The 20,646-nt window shown below is 39.1% G+C and overlaps 1 protein-coding gene across 2 annotated transcripts in view; it reads right to left on the reverse strand.

Annotated features, from left to right (window-relative positions):
- The window catches only part of RAP2A (RAP2A, member of RAS oncogene family), a 36,863-nt gene extending 16,502 nt beyond the window's left edge, over positions 1-20,361 (reverse strand). For both annotated transcript variants that reach the window (XR_010383581.1, XM_010980236.3), the window contains exon 1: positions 19,769-20,361. Coding sequence is in view for 1 of the 2 variants with exons in the window: in XM_010980236.3 (XP_010978538.3) it covers positions 19,769-20,082 (314 nt within the window). In the remaining variant the exon portion in view is untranslated. The remainder of the gene's footprint in view (positions 1-19,768) is intronic.
- Positions 20,362-20,646: the final 285 nt, after the last annotated feature.

The raw sequence follows: 20,646 nt of genomic DNA on the forward strand, positions 1-20,646 counted from the left end.
AAAAATTGGGAAGAGGTATCTGTAATGCACGTACTGGACAAAGGATTTCTAACCAAAATATATAAAGAATTTCTACAAAATGTAAGAAAAGGACATATACTGTTTAGGTGGACAAAACACTGGAGTAGGTATTTTCTAAAAAAAGATAAGCAAATAGTCATGAAGCATATGAAAACGTGTTCATGGTTATATACCAGGGAGACAAAAACTAAAGTCAAAATGAAGTACCGCTAAAATTTTATCAGATTAGCTAAAATTGAAAAAGACTGACAATAACAAATGTTGACCAGGATGTGGAACAACTGAAACTCTTCTTGGGGCAGAGTAAGCGGTACAACTACTTTGGAAAATCAGACGGCGGTACAGCTTGACCCTGAACAACTCGGGGATTAATCCGCACATGATCACAGCTGGCCCTCCATATCCACGGTTTCTCCAAATCAAAGGACTCAATATTAACCATGCGCCGTGCGGCACTGCAGTATTTACTACTGAAAACTGTCTGCAAATAAATGGACCTGCACAGTTCAAATCCACTCTGTTCAAGGATCAGCTGTTTTTACTGATGGCGAACATACGCATTTACAACCCAGTAATTTTACTCCCAGGTATACACCAGGAGACAATGTACATACATGCAGCAAAAGACGTACTAGAATGTTTGCAGTAGTGATATTCATGATAGCCCCCATCTAGAAACTACCCAAATGCCCATCAACAGAATAAATCATGAAATCAGGGTACATCCATACAAGGGGACTACTCTACCTCAGTGAAGAATCAGCAACTGCCACAAGCAACATGGGTGAACCTCACAAAGAGATGCTGAATGACAAAAGCTTAATAACACACAAAACTACTCCGTGTTGGTCTGTGAGCACGGAAGTGAGAGGGATGAAACACGAGGGATCAGGCTGCATCGTGTGAAATGTCTGTCCTACATCTGCATCTGGGACTTGGCTACAGGGAGTACGCATCTACCTAAGATTCGTCCACTCTACTCCATAAAAGTTATACCTCAATAAAGAAATATACTGAAACAGAAAAAAAATCAGTAAGTAAGATAATCATCTAAATGATTTGCTCACTGAAACAGGAATAGTAAAAAAAAAAAAAACTTCAAGACAAACTAAATGAGCATGCATGTTGGTTATGGAGTGAAAGTCACATCAAGTGCATGATTAAGTCAAGTCCATCAGTTAGTTTATTACTTGGCTGAATACCACTAACCCATTTTAAATTTCTGTCCAAGTCCTATGCTTTCTAATTTATATTTAAAACTGGCCAAAGACCAAAAGCATGAGGAATACATACTAAAGTAGATGCTTTGGGAAATAAAAACGACAATAATTCTGAACATCTTCTTTACTATCAGATCTATAAATTGCATCAATCTGACCACAATTCTTTCTGGGCATCTCGAGATGCCACAGTATGCTGCAGGACTTCAATATCCATCTTAGAAACAGAAAACACAATGATTACTATATTCAATCCGGTTTTTTACTTATTAGAAAGGAAGATTATCCACCCCAGTAATATGTTATACGTGAGGAAGTGTTTGCAACTAGAAGCCTGAAAGCCTGGCATTTAGAACTAAATGCAAAAATACCGGCATAAACCAGTTGATTCTCTTATCTTTTTTTTTTTTTTTTAAAGCACAATATCCAAAATATCCAAAATAAGGCAGAGGAAAACAGTTGCTAGTCCACACTGAATACTTTAATGTGAGGCTAAATTTCAATGTACATTCTGATGTATATTCAGACACCAAACAATGCCAAAGTATGGATCTTCTTACATAATTTAAATAGCAGGAAAATTCAAGCTTAGACACATATACAAAGAACACACAGCTTTCATCTATCCAAGGGAAGAAAGTGTTTAAACATAAAACATGCATTTTATCTTGGTGAGGGTTGAAATCTAAAACCTCTGCCTTAAAAACAGGTCCAAAGATTGTACCTGAAAAGATTAAACTGAGTCAATTGCTCACGAATATGTAAGTTACTTGAACTGTCATCTAAATTTATACTGAATTATAGGACATCTTCTCAGCACCCCTTCACTGCAGAATTCTAGGCAAAAACGTTGATGAATGAAAATTCACATCTATCTGGTACACAGTTAAAGTTCAATTACAAATACTTTTAAAAAAAATTACCTCTGACTGAAGAAGACTTAAAGATGCACCAAAGCTATGAAGAGTGCAGACTTTTTTCAAAGTTTCAAATTATGAACAGAAGAGTATTCATCCTTGGAGATTTTTTTCTACTTCTGTAGTAAGATCTTAAAATATTTCTCATCTCCAAATCATTAAATACAAACAGCGCCAAATAAAACTTATACACACAACCACACACACACACACACACACACACACACACACACACACACACACACACACAGGATCTCCAGAAAGCTCAGGCCATCGGACCAGCAGAATTAGCTTTTCTTCTCTCCAGCAATAAACAGCTCAGGGGAAGAGCACATCAATTATACATGACATGCTGTAACTGGTTGGGTCCACTGGCATAAGTTTGATGGGTGATGCCTATTAAAAAGGTTTTTTCATTTGAACTGGGAGAAGTAACAGGTGACAGATGGCAAAGGCAAAACAGAACAAGTGCACAGTGAAGAAAGGAGCTGGAAGCTATCAACACTGACAGAGATCCTGGTGCCCAACAGCAGCCAATATGAGCTACAGATATTCTGACAGGATTCAAGCCAACGCTGAAAGCAAAGAGTTAGAAACAGTTAAAAGAAGTCACTGTGGGAGCAGGCGAGAGGGGGTGGTCAGCAGAAGTCTTCAACAGTCTCTAAAGTCATCAGTTTGGGATGAGAGGCTGTAACAACAGGTCTAGAGCAGCAGTGATTACAAGGACCGGCAGGGTGAGAATTACTGGATGTGAGAAAATCTGTCCCTGCATTTTCATTCCCGCCACAAAACCCCTTTCATTTCCAAAATAACTCACACCTCAGCAATGCAACAGGCTCTTAACTGGTCCCCCTCCAACCTGTTACCCCTTTATTCTATTCTATATGCCGCTTCCACAATGGTCATCTTAAAACACCGCAGGCTCCTCTCCCCATCTCCCTAAACCACTACTTCAAAAAGTAAATCGTGGCTCCGCAATGACTAGATAAAGGTTATCGCTAGGTGAACAGTCAAGGTCAACCACAATTTGGCTAATATCATGACGGAGTGAGTGCAAGACACAGGGCGAGAATGGGGTCCGGATTTGGGTAGAAGTCCCAGCTCTGCTCCCTTGGGTGTGTCACATGACCTCTATGAGCCTCAGGCTCCTTCTTTGTGAAAAAGCAGTATGACCGCTCCTTAGGTGCTGTTACGGAAGACGACGGTGATGACTTTACTAATACTGGCTGGCATCTGGAGAGGGCTCAGTAGGTGCCAGACACTGAGCTAAGCAGTTTACATGAATTATCCATTGAAGCATTATGAATACTGTAAAATACTACAAAAATGCAAATTACTCTTTTCTAAGTTCTCTCAAACCATCTGTTAGTAAGTCAGTTCTAGAATTTTAATTGTGGTGGTATATTCGTAAAAATGTACAAAAGCTGTTACATAGTATCTTATTTACTACCTCTGGCTTCCACTTCCTGGCAGGACAGCCAAATTTAACCTTCTCCCCTAAAGACCATTAGTCCTTGTGGGAACGATTTGAGAAAAACATGATAGATACCACTTCCTCTAATGTCAGAAGCTGACAGTTCGCCGTCTTCTCCAACCAGAAGTATCTTTCTTTTTTCTATTTACCTTCTCGCTCCAAACACTGCTAAGTCAAGTCACCAGATAGGCACCGTGACTCTGAAGTCCTAACCAAACCAAACGAAACTCTGAAGAGGATTAGTCCTGACATAAAGTCCTATTTCTGCCTTAAACCAGCTGTGCTACCTCTGAAGCTACATCTGGGACCTCAGGATGGCAAGGGACATGAATGTTTTACATGGAGCTGTATCTCCAGTGCTGGAATCAATTCTTGACACTTTTGGCCACACAAAAAAGAACGAAATGACGATCTTTAAATCCTACAGTTTTCCCATGTAGCCCATGGTGGGATGTCACAGAAGCAATGCAAACATACTCAGGGTCACCAGGCTGAAAAAGCATTGAATGTCCACTACCTAGAATGCTTTATTTTTTATTCTTTATCATGCCTTGTATTAGATGCTGAAATGCTTAGACTGATTTTCAGCATTAGGGGGTCTCCAGATACTTGGGAGGAAAATGGTCAAAATCCAGAATGTAATGCACTGAAAGGACCTTTATTCCTAATTCAACAAACATTGACTGGATGCTTTCTTCGTTCCAAGTGCTAGACATCAAAATTGAAGTAGACCAAATAAATAACACGGAAGAAGCTTTTTTTTGTTAACCTAAATTAGATGGCATATGCCAACTACTTTTATAACAATATATACTGGGGGCAGAGTGAAGGGGGAGGGGGCAGTAAGACTATTATCACAAGTAGTTGCAAAGCGTATACACATATACTTAGATTTTTCTGCTGAAACTAAACTTTAATATGTTATATACTAATAAAAATAAATGTGATCCTCAAAGTGCAGTTAGTCATGCGTCAGTGGGAGCAGTAAAATGACACAGGACAGGGCAGACAGTAGCTGCCTGCATCATTCTGCCACCTTTTAAGAGTTAAAATACATTCATTCATTCACTTTTCACTCATCCCCAACAAACAGTCTTCAAAGATCTTCACAGAGAAATCCAGAGGATCCATAGTACTCTTTTATCAAAATGATTTCTAAAGTATCAACATGTTCATCTAAAAATATTTCATTGTTCCAGATAACTACTGCTGCATAAAAAACTACCCCCAAACTTGAATAGCTTACACAATCATTTGACTGTACTTCCTGATGGTGTGAATCAGGAGTTTGGGCGGAGCTCAGCTGGGTGACTGCTCTGCTCCACATGGCGCCGACTGGGCTCACTCCAGTGGTGTTGGGCTAGGGCTGGGGGGCCGGGTTGGGCTGACCTGGGCTGGGGACAGTCACAGACGGTTTCACCACAAGCCTGGCATGTTGATGGGCATGGCCGGAAGGGTAGCTCCCTCCTCCCTTCTTGCAGTCTCAGCACCTTTTCACGTGTCTCCAGGAGGGTAGCTAACTTCCCACATGGCAGCTCAGGGCTCCTGAAGACCCTGGTGGAAGGTGCTCAGTCCTCTTAGACACCAGGCCCAAAACTTGCTCAGCATCATGTCCGCCATATTCTCTTGGTCAAAGCAGTCACAGGCCAGCCCCAGGGAAGGGGAAACAGCCCCCCACCTCTCAGTGGGAGTTGTGTCAAACAATCCACAGCCATCTTTAGTCTAGCATGCTTGGTAAAAAAGATGTCATCTTTTAAAGTGAACAAAATTTCCAGTTCATGAGGACCTGCTGCCCCAAATTAACAAATGTAATACAAAAGATGTTGGCTAGGTCAAAGAAAGAGCCTGTTTATGTGAACTAGATTATCACAAAATATACGTAGGAATGGAATTTAAATTGTCACGGTTCTAAAAACAGAGAATTTAAGGTAAGAGTCTAGAGGGACCATATAGTTTATTGCCAAGACACATTTTTGAGATGGAAAGGGGCCCTGTAAATAAACGTGCCAGGGCAACATGCATAAACCTGAATGGTCCTAGGTAAACAGATAGCCGGTCACCTTTGGAGAAAAGAAAACACAGCAAAGCAGTGGCACTTATTCCAAGGAAAATATATATGCGAGTGTCAGAAGCCAGTCAGTATGGCCTATGAAACCTTCAGGACTTGTGATTTTAATAGGCTGTGCTGATGAGAGCAAGAGAACAATTCTCCTTCCCCCAGTAGTCCCTTCCTCCCTGAATGTACAAGTATTTCTTTCAGTAAAAGCAGATGATGAGCTCAGGGAAGCAGATGATGAGCTCGGCGTAGCCTTAGGAATAAACACTGTCATCAAGGGCAGCTTTTTCAAAGGTATATACCTCTCGGAGGTGTCCCACCACTGAACAGTCTGTTCACATCCTCTCTGAAGGGAGCAGTATGCTGACAATGGTTAATGGCCATCTGAGAGCAAGAACACAGAATGTATGCAAACATGGCGACTCCCTAACACAAGGCCACTGAGAAAAGTTTTGTGTCATTAGTATTATGCACAAACTGACTAATCATTGACAAGGTCTTTTCTCATCTCCCACTCTTCTAAAATAAAAAAAAAAATTGTCTTGATTTCTAGTTAGCTTTCCTGTATGTCTACACCTGTCTGACAACGAGCACGCAGTCCCTCACTACACCAGAGGACAGATGGCTGAAGTTTGTTTGGAGTGTTGGTTCACAAAGCAGAAGAAGAAAACAGTCTGAGTGTATGTGGCTCATATGGGTGAGGGGTGGGGATTATATTTCAGATAGTATAGCTGGATGTATATCATATTTGGATATTTCGGTTTTATAAAATGCAAAGATTAAAAAAAAACTGGTATGAAGATAAAGCTTATTCTTTGTTTCTGTATCTATATTAAACTGTCCCTGATAACACACTTGCATCTTTAGCTAGTCTCCCAGCTATCTTCCCTGGGTACTGGCCAATCTACTCTGTCTTCTCTCTGTTATCCATAAGTCAGTTTACGTTTTTAATTCTTTCTAAGATAACAATTTTGCTCAAACCATTCAATAACCAAATACAAATAGAAAGTAAGATTTCATTTCCAGGGAGGATCAAAAGGTATTAAATATAACAAAGTAAATATACAATTGTTGGCATTAGTCTTACAAATTTTTGACCTTCTATAATTAGAATGCATCAAAAAATCTTTAAAAGATAAGAGAAATAGGTGAGGGAGATTAAGAGGTACAAAATTCCAGTTACAAAATAAATGATTCAGAAGTATGAAATACACAGTGTACATCTGTAGTACTGCGGAATACAGTCAAGAATACGTCATACCTTTGTATGGTAACAAACGGTACCTAGACTTAGCATGGTGATCACTTTGCAATGCACAGAAATATCGAATCACTATTCTGTGCACCAGGAACTCACGTACTGTTGTAGGCCAGTTATACTTCAAACACAAACAAACTCATAGGAAAAGAGAACAGATCTGTGGTTACCAGAGGCAGGGGTGTGGGAGGGTGGTGGTGGGGGGGAAGGAATTGGATGAAGGTAGTCAAATCGTACAAACTTCTAGTTATAAGGAAATAAGTAAATAAGTACTAGGGATGTAATGTACGACATGGTAAATATAATTAACACTGCTGTATGTTATACATGAAAGTTGTTAAGAGAGTAAATCCTAAGAGTCTCATCTCAAGGAAAAATTTTTCCCCCTATTTCTTTAATGTTGTACCTGTATGAGATGATGCACATTCGCTAAACATTCTTCTGGTACTCACTGCACGATGTACCTAAGTCAGATCATTATGCTGTGGCATGTTAAACTTATACAGTACTGTGTATCAGTGCATCTCAATAAAATAGGAAGGAAAAAAAAATTTGCACCAAAACAAAACAAAACAAAACAAACCCTTAGAAGAGGTGGCCTAATAAAAGCAGTGTTTTTGGTGGAATGATACTTTAAAACTTAGAAAATAGCTGTCTTAAAAAATGTACTGTCTCTCTCTCTCCATATATAATAAACTCAACATAGTCAAATACATATTCATTTGCAGTACATTCTGGTATACCAGAAGGACAAGACGGTATCTAGTACTTTTTTTGCATAACACCCAGGGCAATGTTATGCAAATAAAGTGACTGAAATCATAGTATCTGTTGTTGACAGTGATGACATTTATACAAAGACAAAACTTCCGGAATCAATTTATTAAAAAACTCTGTCAACACACTTCCCTCCACCCCCTCATATGTACCTATATATGTGTGCATGCATATATATATATATATATATATATATATATATATATATATATATATAAAAAACTAACTATAAACACTAGTAAAATTATCTTCATCCCATGTGTAGTTTTGGTATTCATAAAAAGGTCTATTACCATTATAAACTCTTTAAAAAACCAAAGTGTTATTTAACAAATACTTAGATGCCTAATCACTTTTTATAAAGTATTTTTTATATTTTAAATATATACTAAAAAAAATCAATTCTTAGTGAGTCACAAAAATATACTGTCACCATTTACAGCCAACAGAGTCTCTGGTAGAAGACAGAGAGACACAAGCACACACAGGGTCTGTGCTGAGCTCTGTAACACACACGGGACAAGCACTTCAAACACGACGAGAAAGCAGTGGAAAAATGGACAGGCAATACCAGGTCAGCTATACAATTTATCTAGATACGGGAAGGCAACTGAGTCTAAGTCTTACAAAATCATATGGCAGTATACTGATTTATAAAGTCAGGAAGTGCTTGGGTCTCATGATTTTTGGTGAATTTTATTATTGATATTTTGGGGTTACTATGTAAAGAAACACATTACATTCATTAGCTCATTAGTTATTGTATTATACCCATATTCCAGATGAGGAAGTTAAGATGCGGAGAATGGCGATTTGCTCCTAATCACATAACTAGTAAGTGCTGAAGCTCAGCTTTAACCGGACTAACACGCCTGGGCTTCATAGATCAGATCAGATCAGTATGCACAACAAAATAAAATACTGAATTAGAGCAATGATAATATACATAATATTTGTTATAGTCATTGGAAACCTAAGGATGGATGTATTTAGAATTAAGAACAAAACAAAATTTTCCACCCCAAAACAGAGAAAAGCACTCAAAGGTTTCATCTGCAGAAAGCTGTAAAGACACCTAGAAAAGAAGAAAATACTCATATGCACTGAATTATTAACATTATGTAGGATTTCCACATCTGAATTATTAATTTTTAAGGGCTGCTTCCAGAAAAGCATGAGAAACAACACTCCTAAATGTTTTAAGTAAAGGTTTACAATGCTTCTCTGGGGTAATTTTACTAAGTGATTTTAAGATAACTATAATTATGGTCATCTTCATCTGTTTTTACTGTCGTAAAGGCAGAGCTGAATCAATAGCATCGTGGACAGATGTAGCAAACCTCTTACAAAGATGAGTTTCCCAAGCCTCCGCAGAAAGCTGCCGTCGTAACGAACAATCCTATCACACATTCTGGTCGGAATCCTACTGCAATAGCCCTTTCTCTGTTCTAACTTTCGCAAGGCAGGCGCTATCCCACCCTCTCAGAATGAACAAAATCACAAGGGAAATATGTCCTCATATTTATAATATGCATAATAAACAGTAATAGATGCTTCCTCAAAGTATACACTTTATATATCTTTCTGTTCCTTGACTAAATGTTATCTTTCTCTGTAACAGAGGTAGCATTTACTAACTCATGGTGGGAAATTCATTTCACTTTTGGAGCATTTATATAGCATTACTGGAAAATGGAAAGGCAGGAAGAGAAGACAAAAGTTGTTTCAAACTATGAAAGAGATCGTTCCATTTCTTTTTCTTAGAGTAAAACATTTGTTCCAGGATAGCAGTTTTCAAATTGTGTGTGATGAGATCAATTTAGTAGATCAAGAGGAGCACTTAAAAACAGCGAAATAAGATAGAAAAGAATAAAACAGAAATATAATACAAGCAACATAGCAAGTGTAACTATTGCTTTGTGAAATTCTGGTTTCAGTTACATGTATTGATGCCTGTATGTGTACTGTAAATGTATTTCTGAGGGCCATGACTACGAAAATGTAAAAGCCACTGCTGAGTCAATACAAAGAAGTAGACAGAGAGATGTTATTTTTTTAATATTTTGTTTTCTGATAGACAATAACAATTAAAAAACAAAAATGATAAGACACTAATGAAAGAAACTGAAGACAAAAATAAATCAAAGGCTGTTCTATATTCATGGACTAGAAGAATATTGTTAAAATGTCCATACTACCCAAAGCAATCTACAGATTCAATGTACTCCCTGTCAACATTCCAATGGCACTTTTCACATAAATATAACAACAAATAATCCTAAAATTTGTATGGAATCACAAAAGACCTCAAATAGCTAAAGCAACCTTGAGAAAGAAGAACCAAGTTGGAGACATTGTATTCCTGATTTCAAACGATTACAAAGTTATAGCAATCAAAACAATATGGTATTGACATAAAAAGAGACACACAGATCAACAGAACAGACTAGAGAAATATGCCCACAAATACATGGTCCACTAATTTACAACAAAGGATCTAAGCATATAAAATGGGGAAAGGATAGTCTCTTCAGTAACTGGTACTGGGAAAACTGGACAGCCACATGCAAAAGAATGGAAATGGATCACTATCTTACACCACACACAAAAATCAACTCAATGTGGATTTAAAGACTTGAACATAAGACCTGAAACCATAAAACTCCTAGAAGAAAAAACACAGGGGTGTAAGCTTCTTGACCTCAGTCTTAGTAATGATTTTACGGATTTGACACAAAAAGCAAAGGCAACAAAAGCAAACATAAACAAGTGGGACTACATGAAAACTAAAAAGCTTCTGCATAGCAAAGGAAACCATCAACCAGATGAAAAGGCAATCTACAGAATGGAAGAAAATATTTGGACTCATATAACTCAAATGAAAAAAATCCAATTAAAGAATGGGCAGAAGATCTGAACAGACCTTTTTCCAAAGAAGACACACATAGATGGCCAACAAGGACATGAAAAGGTGCTCAACGTTGCTAATTATCAGGGAAATGCATATCAAAATCACAATGAGTTATCACCTGTTAGAATAACTATTGTCAAAAAGACAAAAAATAACAAGTGTTGGCAAGGATGGGGAGAAAAGAAAATTCCTGTGCACTGTGGGTAGGAATGTAAATTGCTGCAGACACTGTGGAAAACAGTATGGAGAGTCTTCAAAAAATTAAAAAGAGAACTGATCTAGCAATTCCACTTCTGGGTATTTATCCAAAGAAAACAAAATCACACTCTCAAAGCGATGTCTGCAATCCTCAAGTTCACTGCAGCATTATTTACAAAAGTTAAGACACGGAAACAACCTAGGTATCCATTGATGGATGAACTGATAAAGAAAATATGGTATATGTATACAACAGAATATTACTAAATCATTAAAATGAAGGAAATTTTGCCATTTTAGACAATATGGATGGACTTTAAGGGCACTATGCTTAAGTGATATAAAACAGAAAAAGACAAATACTGTATAATTTCACTTATATGTGGAATCATTAAAAAAAAACAAAAACAAAAGCATGAAACTGAACTCACAGATAAAGAGGACAGATGGGGGGCGGGGTTGAAATGGGTGATGGTGGTCAAAAGGTGCAAACTTCCAGTTATAAAATAAATGATACATTTAAGCCCTGTGGATGTAATGTACAGCATGGTGACTAGAGTTAATACTGTTTTGTATATTTGAAAGTTGCTAACAGAATAAATCACAAAAGCTGTCATCACACAAAAAAACTATCTGTGGTGACGGACATTAACCAAACTTAACATGGTGATCATTTTGTAATATATTCTTGTGTTAAATCATTACGTTTTATGAGAAATAACTCAAATGTTTTAAGTAAAGGTTTACAATGTTTGTCTTGTATAATTTTACTAAGTGAAAGAACCCTAAAACTAATACAATGTTATATGTCAATTGTACCTCAATAAAAATAAGCTTTAAAAACCCACAAAAATAATCACTGTATTTCTCCATAAAACATCAGTTTGGTATGTTTTCAAATCTTAAGCACATTAAGAAAACAAAAAACAAAATAAAACCAACAATCTATCCAATTCTGCCGGTGAATACATTTCAGTATTTTGAGCAAAGAGAACGTATAATTTACAAGTGTACTTTATTCATATGCTGTAATCTATTTTAAAGAGCTTATTCAGATAGAGTTTTTAGCAATGTGTGATAAGTACATTTCTAACATTAAGTAATGAAATGCGTCAAATTCCAAAGAATTCCAACGTTGCTTCATTCCCAGACTTTCCAAACAATGCCTTCAATATAATATGCTGCTGACATTTGATTCAGATACCCAATAACCTCATTCTGACTCACAGGCTTAAAAAAATCTTATTTCATAGCAGCGATCTTTAATTTAAACTGAAATTTATTAAAAATCAGGCTAATATAGATGGCTTTTTTCAAAGACAACTTTTAATTAAAAAAAATTTTTTTTAGGAAAAGGTGTTTGCTTTTAGAGTTTTCTTACAAGAATAAAAGGTCAAATAGCTGAATGAGGTCCAATACTTTCAAGGAGGTTTCAATCTTTTAGAAGTATAATTTAAACAGTATTGAGTATATATCATGTCAAAATCTTAGTAACTAGAAACTATGCTATTTTTACATATTTTGATAACTTAAATTTTACCAATATATTTATATTTTACTTATATACACTGCTGAAATGCAGACGTCTAAAATCACCAAATTGACATTATTGCTATCATGGTATTGAAAAGGCTCAGGTTGAACTGGTAAAGCATAAAGATGTGTTTAAGAAACTTTAATTTTTCCTTGTCCAGCTGAGAATAATTTTTAATATAATGAACCACAGCTGTCAAAGTAACAAATAAGTAGGCAAATATAAATCCAGCATGTTTCCGCCCACCACTAACGTTTCATGATACATTTCCTACAGAAATACCATCTGTACATTTTTACTTTTGTAACTATTCTGTCTCCATCAGTTTTATCTTGTGTTAAAGTCTACTTATATTCATAACTTAAATATTTTTCCCCCAAAGTGTAGAGTACTTACAACTTTTTATATCACAGGACAGAAAAATACAAGTATGTGAGAACACAGTAGGTAAGAACAGATGGTGGGAAACAGGTTAACAGGAAGAAGTCAAAACAGAGGCAGAGCAAACCCTGGAATGGGAATTACACTTTCCTCCTGTCCCCCGACTGACACCTCCTCAGGGGTTTAGGTTCTGAAGACAATGGCTAAGAAAGAAATTGTGTAAAGTAAAAATTATCCTTAAAAAAAAAATCCCTTAAGTATGATGTGTATAGTTTTATGTGAAGATCACTGCTTAGAAAGATGTATAACATACGCATTTTAATGTGTTATGCAGAATTTCCAAAAAGATGGCATACAGAATTAAACCACTCAAATGTACTGCAACTGGAAAACTTGGACAAATAAAGACTCCAACTTTGTTGGTTCTTCCTGTTGGTTGTGTCATTCAGAGACGTTTTATTAGTTCCTCTTCCTTAACGTTTTTCTATTAGTTAATTAATTTCCTGACTTTTTGCTAAAGGAGAGTTAGAACATCAATGTCATTCATTTGCCTGGGGCCTGAGTATTTCTCACTCAGTGGTCACTCACATCACCTTTCAAATCAACCATTTGTTCCATTTGTCAGAAGAGTTATCAGTGTTCAGGGACAGCTGATATCTTTTGTCTGGGTGCAGTGGAATGGTTCGCTGGTTATTTAAATTATTCTTGGCCCCTCCCCCTTTTTAAAGACACGATAGGGATTCCCCTGGCTACAGATTTTATTGATACAATTATCACACAATCTAAACTAGGTAAGATTTGCCGCTCACATGCTGCTGATTCCTTACAGTTCATATTAAACTACCTTTTCCCTTACTGCGCTAACCAAATGGAAGTATTCTTGGAACGTAGAGCTGGAGGGAGATCATATACTCCATCTACAAAGTGAACTTAAAAATTCTCATCCTGGGATGGGATGAAACTACTATATTGTAAAGTTCTAACTTTACAATGCAGCAAAACCAAGTTTCCCTTTCAGGAAAAAACTCTGGGCTATAAAAAGTGACTCATAGCTACTAGGTTCTGTACCTTGGAGGAGCTTTCAATTACAGTTTTGGTTTTTGGAGGTACCAAACTGGGGAAGGAGGTGTTTGTGGACGAAGGAATTGGTGGCGGATTCTAGAAATCACCTATTGGGACAAACATCATTTGATGTATTTCCTGGTTTCAGCTCCACAGCGCCAATCTGCTGGGTTAGCAATTGGCAACCGACCTCTCTACCTTAGAGTAGGCTTTTGTGGCAACGTGTAGTGTGGGGGAAAAGTGCACACAATCAGCCAGGTCACTGAAAAGGGAACACTCAAATGATACAGAAATGCTAATAATAATAGTTAAAAAAAAAAAAAAAGTACCTTACTCACTTTGGGTAGTGCAAACCAACCACCCGTTTCCCATTCTTTTTCCCATTCTGAAAACGCCTTCCAGCTTATTGTAATGTGTGAAGTCTCCTCCACACATCTTACAACTCTCAAGTTCTATCCTTGCCTATTCATTTCTAATTTCTATTCCTGGCCAAATCCATTCATTCCTCTCTCTCTATACCCTACCCAGCAGATTTCATCTACTCTCCAAATCTGAATTATACAGATGATCCTGAGTCTTTATATTCATACACAAACCACCTTTCAGGCTTTATTCCAATATTCTGATTGCTTATTAGGTGCATCTATCAGGATGATTACCATCTCCAAAGCCGAAATAATCTCCCCCAGCTATTCCTCCCTAATCCTATTTGCTCATGTTCAAAACGTCAAGGTTACTTTTGACCTTTCCCTCTCCCTCTCCCACTAAGTTTGATTAATTCATTCTTTATAACATTATTTGCATCCATTCTTTCCTTTCTGTTCGTACAGACACCATGCTAATTCAGAATCTTTATACTTCATATAGAAATAAGATTATGACAATATTTTACCACTCTTCCTCCTGATGCTGGTCTATTACCATCAAGCCGTCTATCATATCACCACCATGGTACTATTTCTCTAACAATTCTGATCATGGTCCTTGACTGCAAGAACAAGTCCAAAGTCTTTAATGTTCAGTAATTTAGCTTTACAGATGTCAGCCTTACCTCCTCATTTGAATTCCTGGTTTAGCCAAAAAATAGACCCTATGCATTTCCCAGGCCATGTCCTCCAGCTGGAAGATACCATGCTCCTGATACTTTAAAATTCTTATTAAACTTCACCTCTTCCCTGGTTGCCCCGAGTAGACAGAAGTACTCTCACAGAATGGTAGAGCGGAAGCGAGATCATCTGCTCCAGCTGCAAAATGGGCTTTAAAGAATCACCTCCTCCACCTATACAATTAATGCTTGGGGAAACTGAGGCCAGAGGATGCTAAACTACTTCTCTCTCTAAACACTAATTTTTTTCAACACATTTTTCTTGTTTCCTATGGGCCAGGAGCTGTGCTAGTTACATGGGATGAGACTGACTGCACTTAAATTATCACACAAATAATTCAACTGTGATGAGAGCTACAAGAGGGAAGCACAGGGTGCCACCGATGTCTGAAATGCGAGTGGCTGAGGAAGGGATGAGGCATGGCGTTAGGACAGTGTGGGAAGACGGGTTAGGAGTCAAGTCAGTTTGGGAAGATGAGGAAGGCTTCCCTGAGGAGGAAATCTTTTAAGCAGGGCCAGAGAGTAGGCATTAACTCTGCAAAACATTGGTGATTTCTACTCGTAAAAGGAGAGCCAAGAGATAGGCACTCTCGTGGAACTAAAAGAAGGTCTGGGCGCTGGAATGGAAGGGACGAGGAAGGATGCCAGAGTGAAGCTGCAGAGGCAGCGGGGTAAAAGCATGCTGGGCCTGGGAAGCGCAGGCTCAAGATTTCAGGGCTTTACCCTAAGAACAAGAGTTCTCAGATAGCATATTCCAAGATACCTGAAGTCAGGACCACAGCCTACCCTGAGAAGAATGGGAGAAGCAACTGTGAAATTAGACACAACTTGACTTTTATTTCAATTGAAATCTTTTCTATATCCCTGTGTGTCTGATCTCATCCAAAGCCAAGTTAAAAAAAAGAAAGCATCTAACTTGATAAAAAACCACCATTTTAGTTAGCCCCCTTGGCTTGGGCAGGCGGCTGTGTACGTACAGGTATCCGGCGCTTTTCCAAAGTTGCTTTACACCGCTTTGCTTTTACAAAAGACCTATTAGTACCTATTTTCGATAACCGAAAGAAATCAGAAAAAGATTCCCACTTTCATGGAAAAAAAGGTGAAAAATGAGAATAGCGTACAGTTTGGAGAAAGCAGCTGAGAGGTAGCACACACCCCAAGCAGCCAGAGTGGTACCTCCAAGCTCCTTCCCCAGCAACCACATTCAGCATCTCAGCATCAAGCCACCATGGCTTTGAACTCTTGTCTGTGCGCATCTTACCTAGATTTTTTTTGCACCTCCATAAGCAAGATGTGTCCTAAGGTAAATGCGTCTTCGCTTTATACCATTTTGGCTTAGGAAAGGTTTCAAAGGGATGCTCCACTTTCAGACAGTGGGCGGTAACCTGTAAATGAATGTCTATGAACCTAAAGACACACAAGGGAATATGGGCCTATTTTACACTTCTTATAAGCAAAATATTCCATACAAAACCAATCCAAAGAAAAGCTCCATTTCACTATTTGGCTGTGCACTGGTAGCTATACTTACATGTTTATTCTCCCGTCCTCATCCTTTCCCATAACATCCTTAAAAGATAAGATATTTTAAAAGAATACCAACAACATTTTTCCAAGAATTGCTTTAATCACTATCGCTCTTTCTAGTGCTATCTTATCTACACTGAGGAATGAACTTCAAAATGTAACTGCATATTTCCTCTGAAATTATATTTAGATCAAGGATAAAATTTAAAGCAGATAAGGTGACAAAGTTAGAACTGCTGGGATTTTGGAGTAATTTTTGTGTTTAAGGTATTGTGTTGGGTACCTTAAAATATATTACCTCATTTAATCCTAATAAAGACTTTAAGAGGCTCATGTTATACTCTATTTCACAGAGAAGGAAGATGAAGCTTAGAAAAGCAAGCATTTCTCCAAAATATATACACCTTAGACCTGCACTGTCCAATATGGCAGTCTGCAGTCACATGCGGCTGCTGAACGCTTGAAATACGGCTAGCCTGAACTGAGATGTGCTGCAGGTATAAACTGTACACCGGATTTTGAAAATTTAGTTTGAAAAAGAAAGCAAAATACCTCAATTTTTGAAGACTGATTACATGTTGAAGTGACAAGATTTTAGATACAGTAGGTTAAACAAAATGTATTATTAAAATTAATATTATTTGCTTTACATTTTTAAAAAATTGGCTACCAGAAACTTAAAAATTACACAAGTGGCCCACACTGTATTGCTATTGATTGGCACTGCCCTAGACCAAAGGCTGGATTATTGAATTTGCCAGTAAACACCAAGTTCAAAGGCAGCCTGGTATGGAAGAAAAGAGGAGTACATGGATTCATGGAGATCCTGGTTTAAGTCTCCTCTCCAACAATGACTAGTTTTGGGCAAAATACCAAACCTCTCTGCACTTCACTTATGTCATTTGCATTATGGTAATATTAAGTATCCCCAAAACTATGTTGTCTATAATATGTAAAGCAGCTAGCTGGCAGAGGGGAGGGAACAACTACTGAATACCTCCCATAGCAACTGATTAATTTAAAAATTGATTCTCAAAAAGAGTAGAAAATTCACGTATCTGAGTATCATGTGTTACTCTCTTTGGGAGAATTTAAAGAACCAAAATATTGAATACCTGCTTTAGTATAACATATACTATAATGTAATATATATAATATACACAGATCCTTTCTTTCAATGTTCAGTTGTTTATAATATGCTATAGGCTGGGAGGCCAGATGATGCGGTCTGGGCGAGGTTTAAAATATCTGGACACAGAAGGGCCCAAGTAGTTCTTATGGACACAACGGATGAATTCTAGCGAAAAGAGTTTATGAACTCTATTTCAGCTGATCTTTTCAGCTTTTTACACCAGGAACTGGGACTAGTAAGTAAAATGACAACTGGGCCAGTAGAATTTTGCTTTTTTTTTCCTTACTGGGTCATGGTGTAAACAGATAAATTGTTCCAGTACAATAAGTTTAGACTAACTTACTTTTAGTAATCCCTACCAAGCATAAGAAACTACAACAAAATCATGTGAACTATACTATCCAATGACATTTTGCCATATTCTGTCCCCTAGACTTGTATCAAGAAGTTTGCCTGGGCATGTGGTCTTATGAATGTATGCATTATCTGTATGTATTTAAATATGAAGGGTGGAGCAGTTGGGACATTTACTTTATAATTTGATGTATGTATGTGGCCTAAAATTGTCACGTGACAATGCATTAGACTGCCCTGTTCTATAGTTGTTTTTTTTTTAAGTAGTATGGGGGGGGATTAAAGATTCGGATCACTAAAATGCAGCCTCTTAAATGTCATATACTTAGTAAGTTTAACATCAAAAGTGTTATTATGCTAACTACAGCAATTAACTTTAAAAAAAATTGAGACTGAAAAAGTAAAAAGCTATCAGATTCACGGATTTTAGAGCAGCATCAGAGGCCATGAAAATACTCACTTTTTTCCAGTTTGAAATTCAACATAATAAGTAACATACAAAATTTCAGTTTAGATGTTAAAGTGCATATTAAATGAGTTAAAGGGGGGTTTGGGGAGAGGGTCTCCTCTTTGATCTCATATGTGGCATTAAAAATCTGCCTCTTGTAACAAACTTTTGAGCAACCTCTCAGTACACATGACTTGGTATTTGCTCTTTCAAAATGAGTAGACTCAAACTGACTAAAAATGAGATTACGTCTATACTACACTTACAACTAGTTTTCAGCAAATGTCTACAAATTTAGGGCTATACGTAGAACTGGATAAGAAAAACAAAATTATGCTAAATCAAAATTATTAGTAATTATTAACTAATAATAATCAGACAAAACAGTAACGTGTAATTCAATCGTAATTAGAAAAATCCGCTGAAACTGAACTGAGATATTACACTTCTGATGCTTGAAATTACAGGGAAAAAATACACTCAGTCAACGTAAGAGAAGACAAATATCATAAGCTATTTAAGCTACCAGCCGTATTTTCAAAATGTACACTTCAGAAAAAAAGAGTTCCTATTAGGAAAGAGTTCATTTGCATTAACTTTAAATTAGCTAATACTTGAGTCGCACCTCTGAAGAAACTTGTTTTATTTCCAGGAATGTCTTTTATCCCTCCTTTTTTCTTTTCTTTTTTTGAGGGGATAAGGTGGGTAAATTAAAAAAAAAAAGTTAAGCCGTATTCTTTAATGTGAATGGTATATTTGTGCTTCTATATACTAATACTCTCTCAATCCCACTGAGCTGTGTCTTCAAATAATTTATAATCTGTCTTTAAAGTTTCATCTTAATTGGAGAGCTCATTTTTGTAAAACACTTTGGCACCATTCAATCATCTATGAAATGAGAAAGATCTCTTTCCTTTGGACCTGACATTTTTACCATATATGTGTGAGCAATTTTTGCTGTCAAACATTACAAAGGTAGATTTTTGCTGTTGTTCTTCAATCTGAAGACGACTCCACTATACTTGCACAGCTGCCCTCTTCCCAGCAGAAACCTACCCGCCCCTCTCCCCCCTGCAAGTTTTAAACTTTGTTTCCTTTGAGGTTCTGCACAAGCACTACTAATAATATCCAAGAGACAAAGAGCTGTGCTGTGGGTTCACGGGATGCCAAATTTGAGTTGTGAAACAAAGCACTCAAATTTGAGATTCAAGACGATGAGGAGCATGATGCCGGCAAAAAATTGGTGATAAGGCGTAAGACCCCAAAGCCATCTCCCTAGACAGCTCCTGCTGCCCACGGCCACCCTAGAGCACGCGGGAGGGAGTTCTGGCCCCGGGACAGTGGCCGCCGGCCGCACCGCGAAGCCCGCTGCCCGCGCCCCCGGCCCTCTCACCGCTTCACTCGGATGATCTGGTCCCGCATGGGCTTGATGTCCTGGAAGCTCTGCTGGTTGACGAGGCTGTAGACGAGGATGAAGCCTTGGCCGTTCTTGATGTACAGGTCCCGCATGGACGCGAACTGCTCGGTACCCGCCGTGTCCAGGATCTCCAGGACCGACGGCGACGAGTCCACCTCGATCTCCTTGCGGTAGAAGTCCTCGATGGTGGGGTCGTATTTCTCGATGAAGGTGCCGGTCACGAACTGCACGGTCAGGGCGGATTTGCCGACCCCGCCCGAGCCCAGCACCACCACTTTGTACTCGCGCATCGTCCCTCCGCGGCCGCCGCCGCCGCCGCCGCCCGCGACATAGACCTACGCCCGCCTCGCTGCGCCCCCGGACCCTGCGCCGGCGGCGGGCTCCGGCGCCTCCCGCGGCCGCCCCCACCTCACTGCCGCCACGGCCCCCCGGGCTCCGGCGGAGGGAGCAGCAGCCCTGGGCATGGGCCGAGCCGGGCAGCAATGCGGCCCCGCGGGCGCCGGCAGGCACTGAGGACTAGCAGGGAGTGGGAGCCAAGGAGCCGCCGGAGCTGCTGGAGCCGCCCGAACCGCGGGCCCGCAGTGCCGCCCGCCCGCCCCGCCCCTCGCGCCTCCACGCCCAGCTCCCCGCCCGCCGCCGCCGCTTCCCCCGGCGCCCGAGCGCGCGCCCGAGCCCGAGCCGCAGAGCTGCCGGGGGCGGGGCCCGGCGGCCCGGGGCGGGGCCCGGCGGCGGAGCCCCGCCCCTGCTGTCCCGTCGCCTAGGCGACCGGCCGCGCGCGCTCCCGGGGGGGCTCTGCGCCGCGCGGAAGCCTCGGCCCGCGCTTAGATAAACAACCACCTGGGCCACCCAGCCCC

Source organism: Camelus dromedarius, chromosome 13 (assembly GCF_036321535.1).
Source record: "Camelus dromedarius isolate mCamDro1 chromosome 13, mCamDro1.pat, whole genome shotgun sequence".
NCBI lineage: Eukaryota > Metazoa > Chordata > Mammalia > Artiodactyla > Camelidae > Camelus > Camelus dromedarius.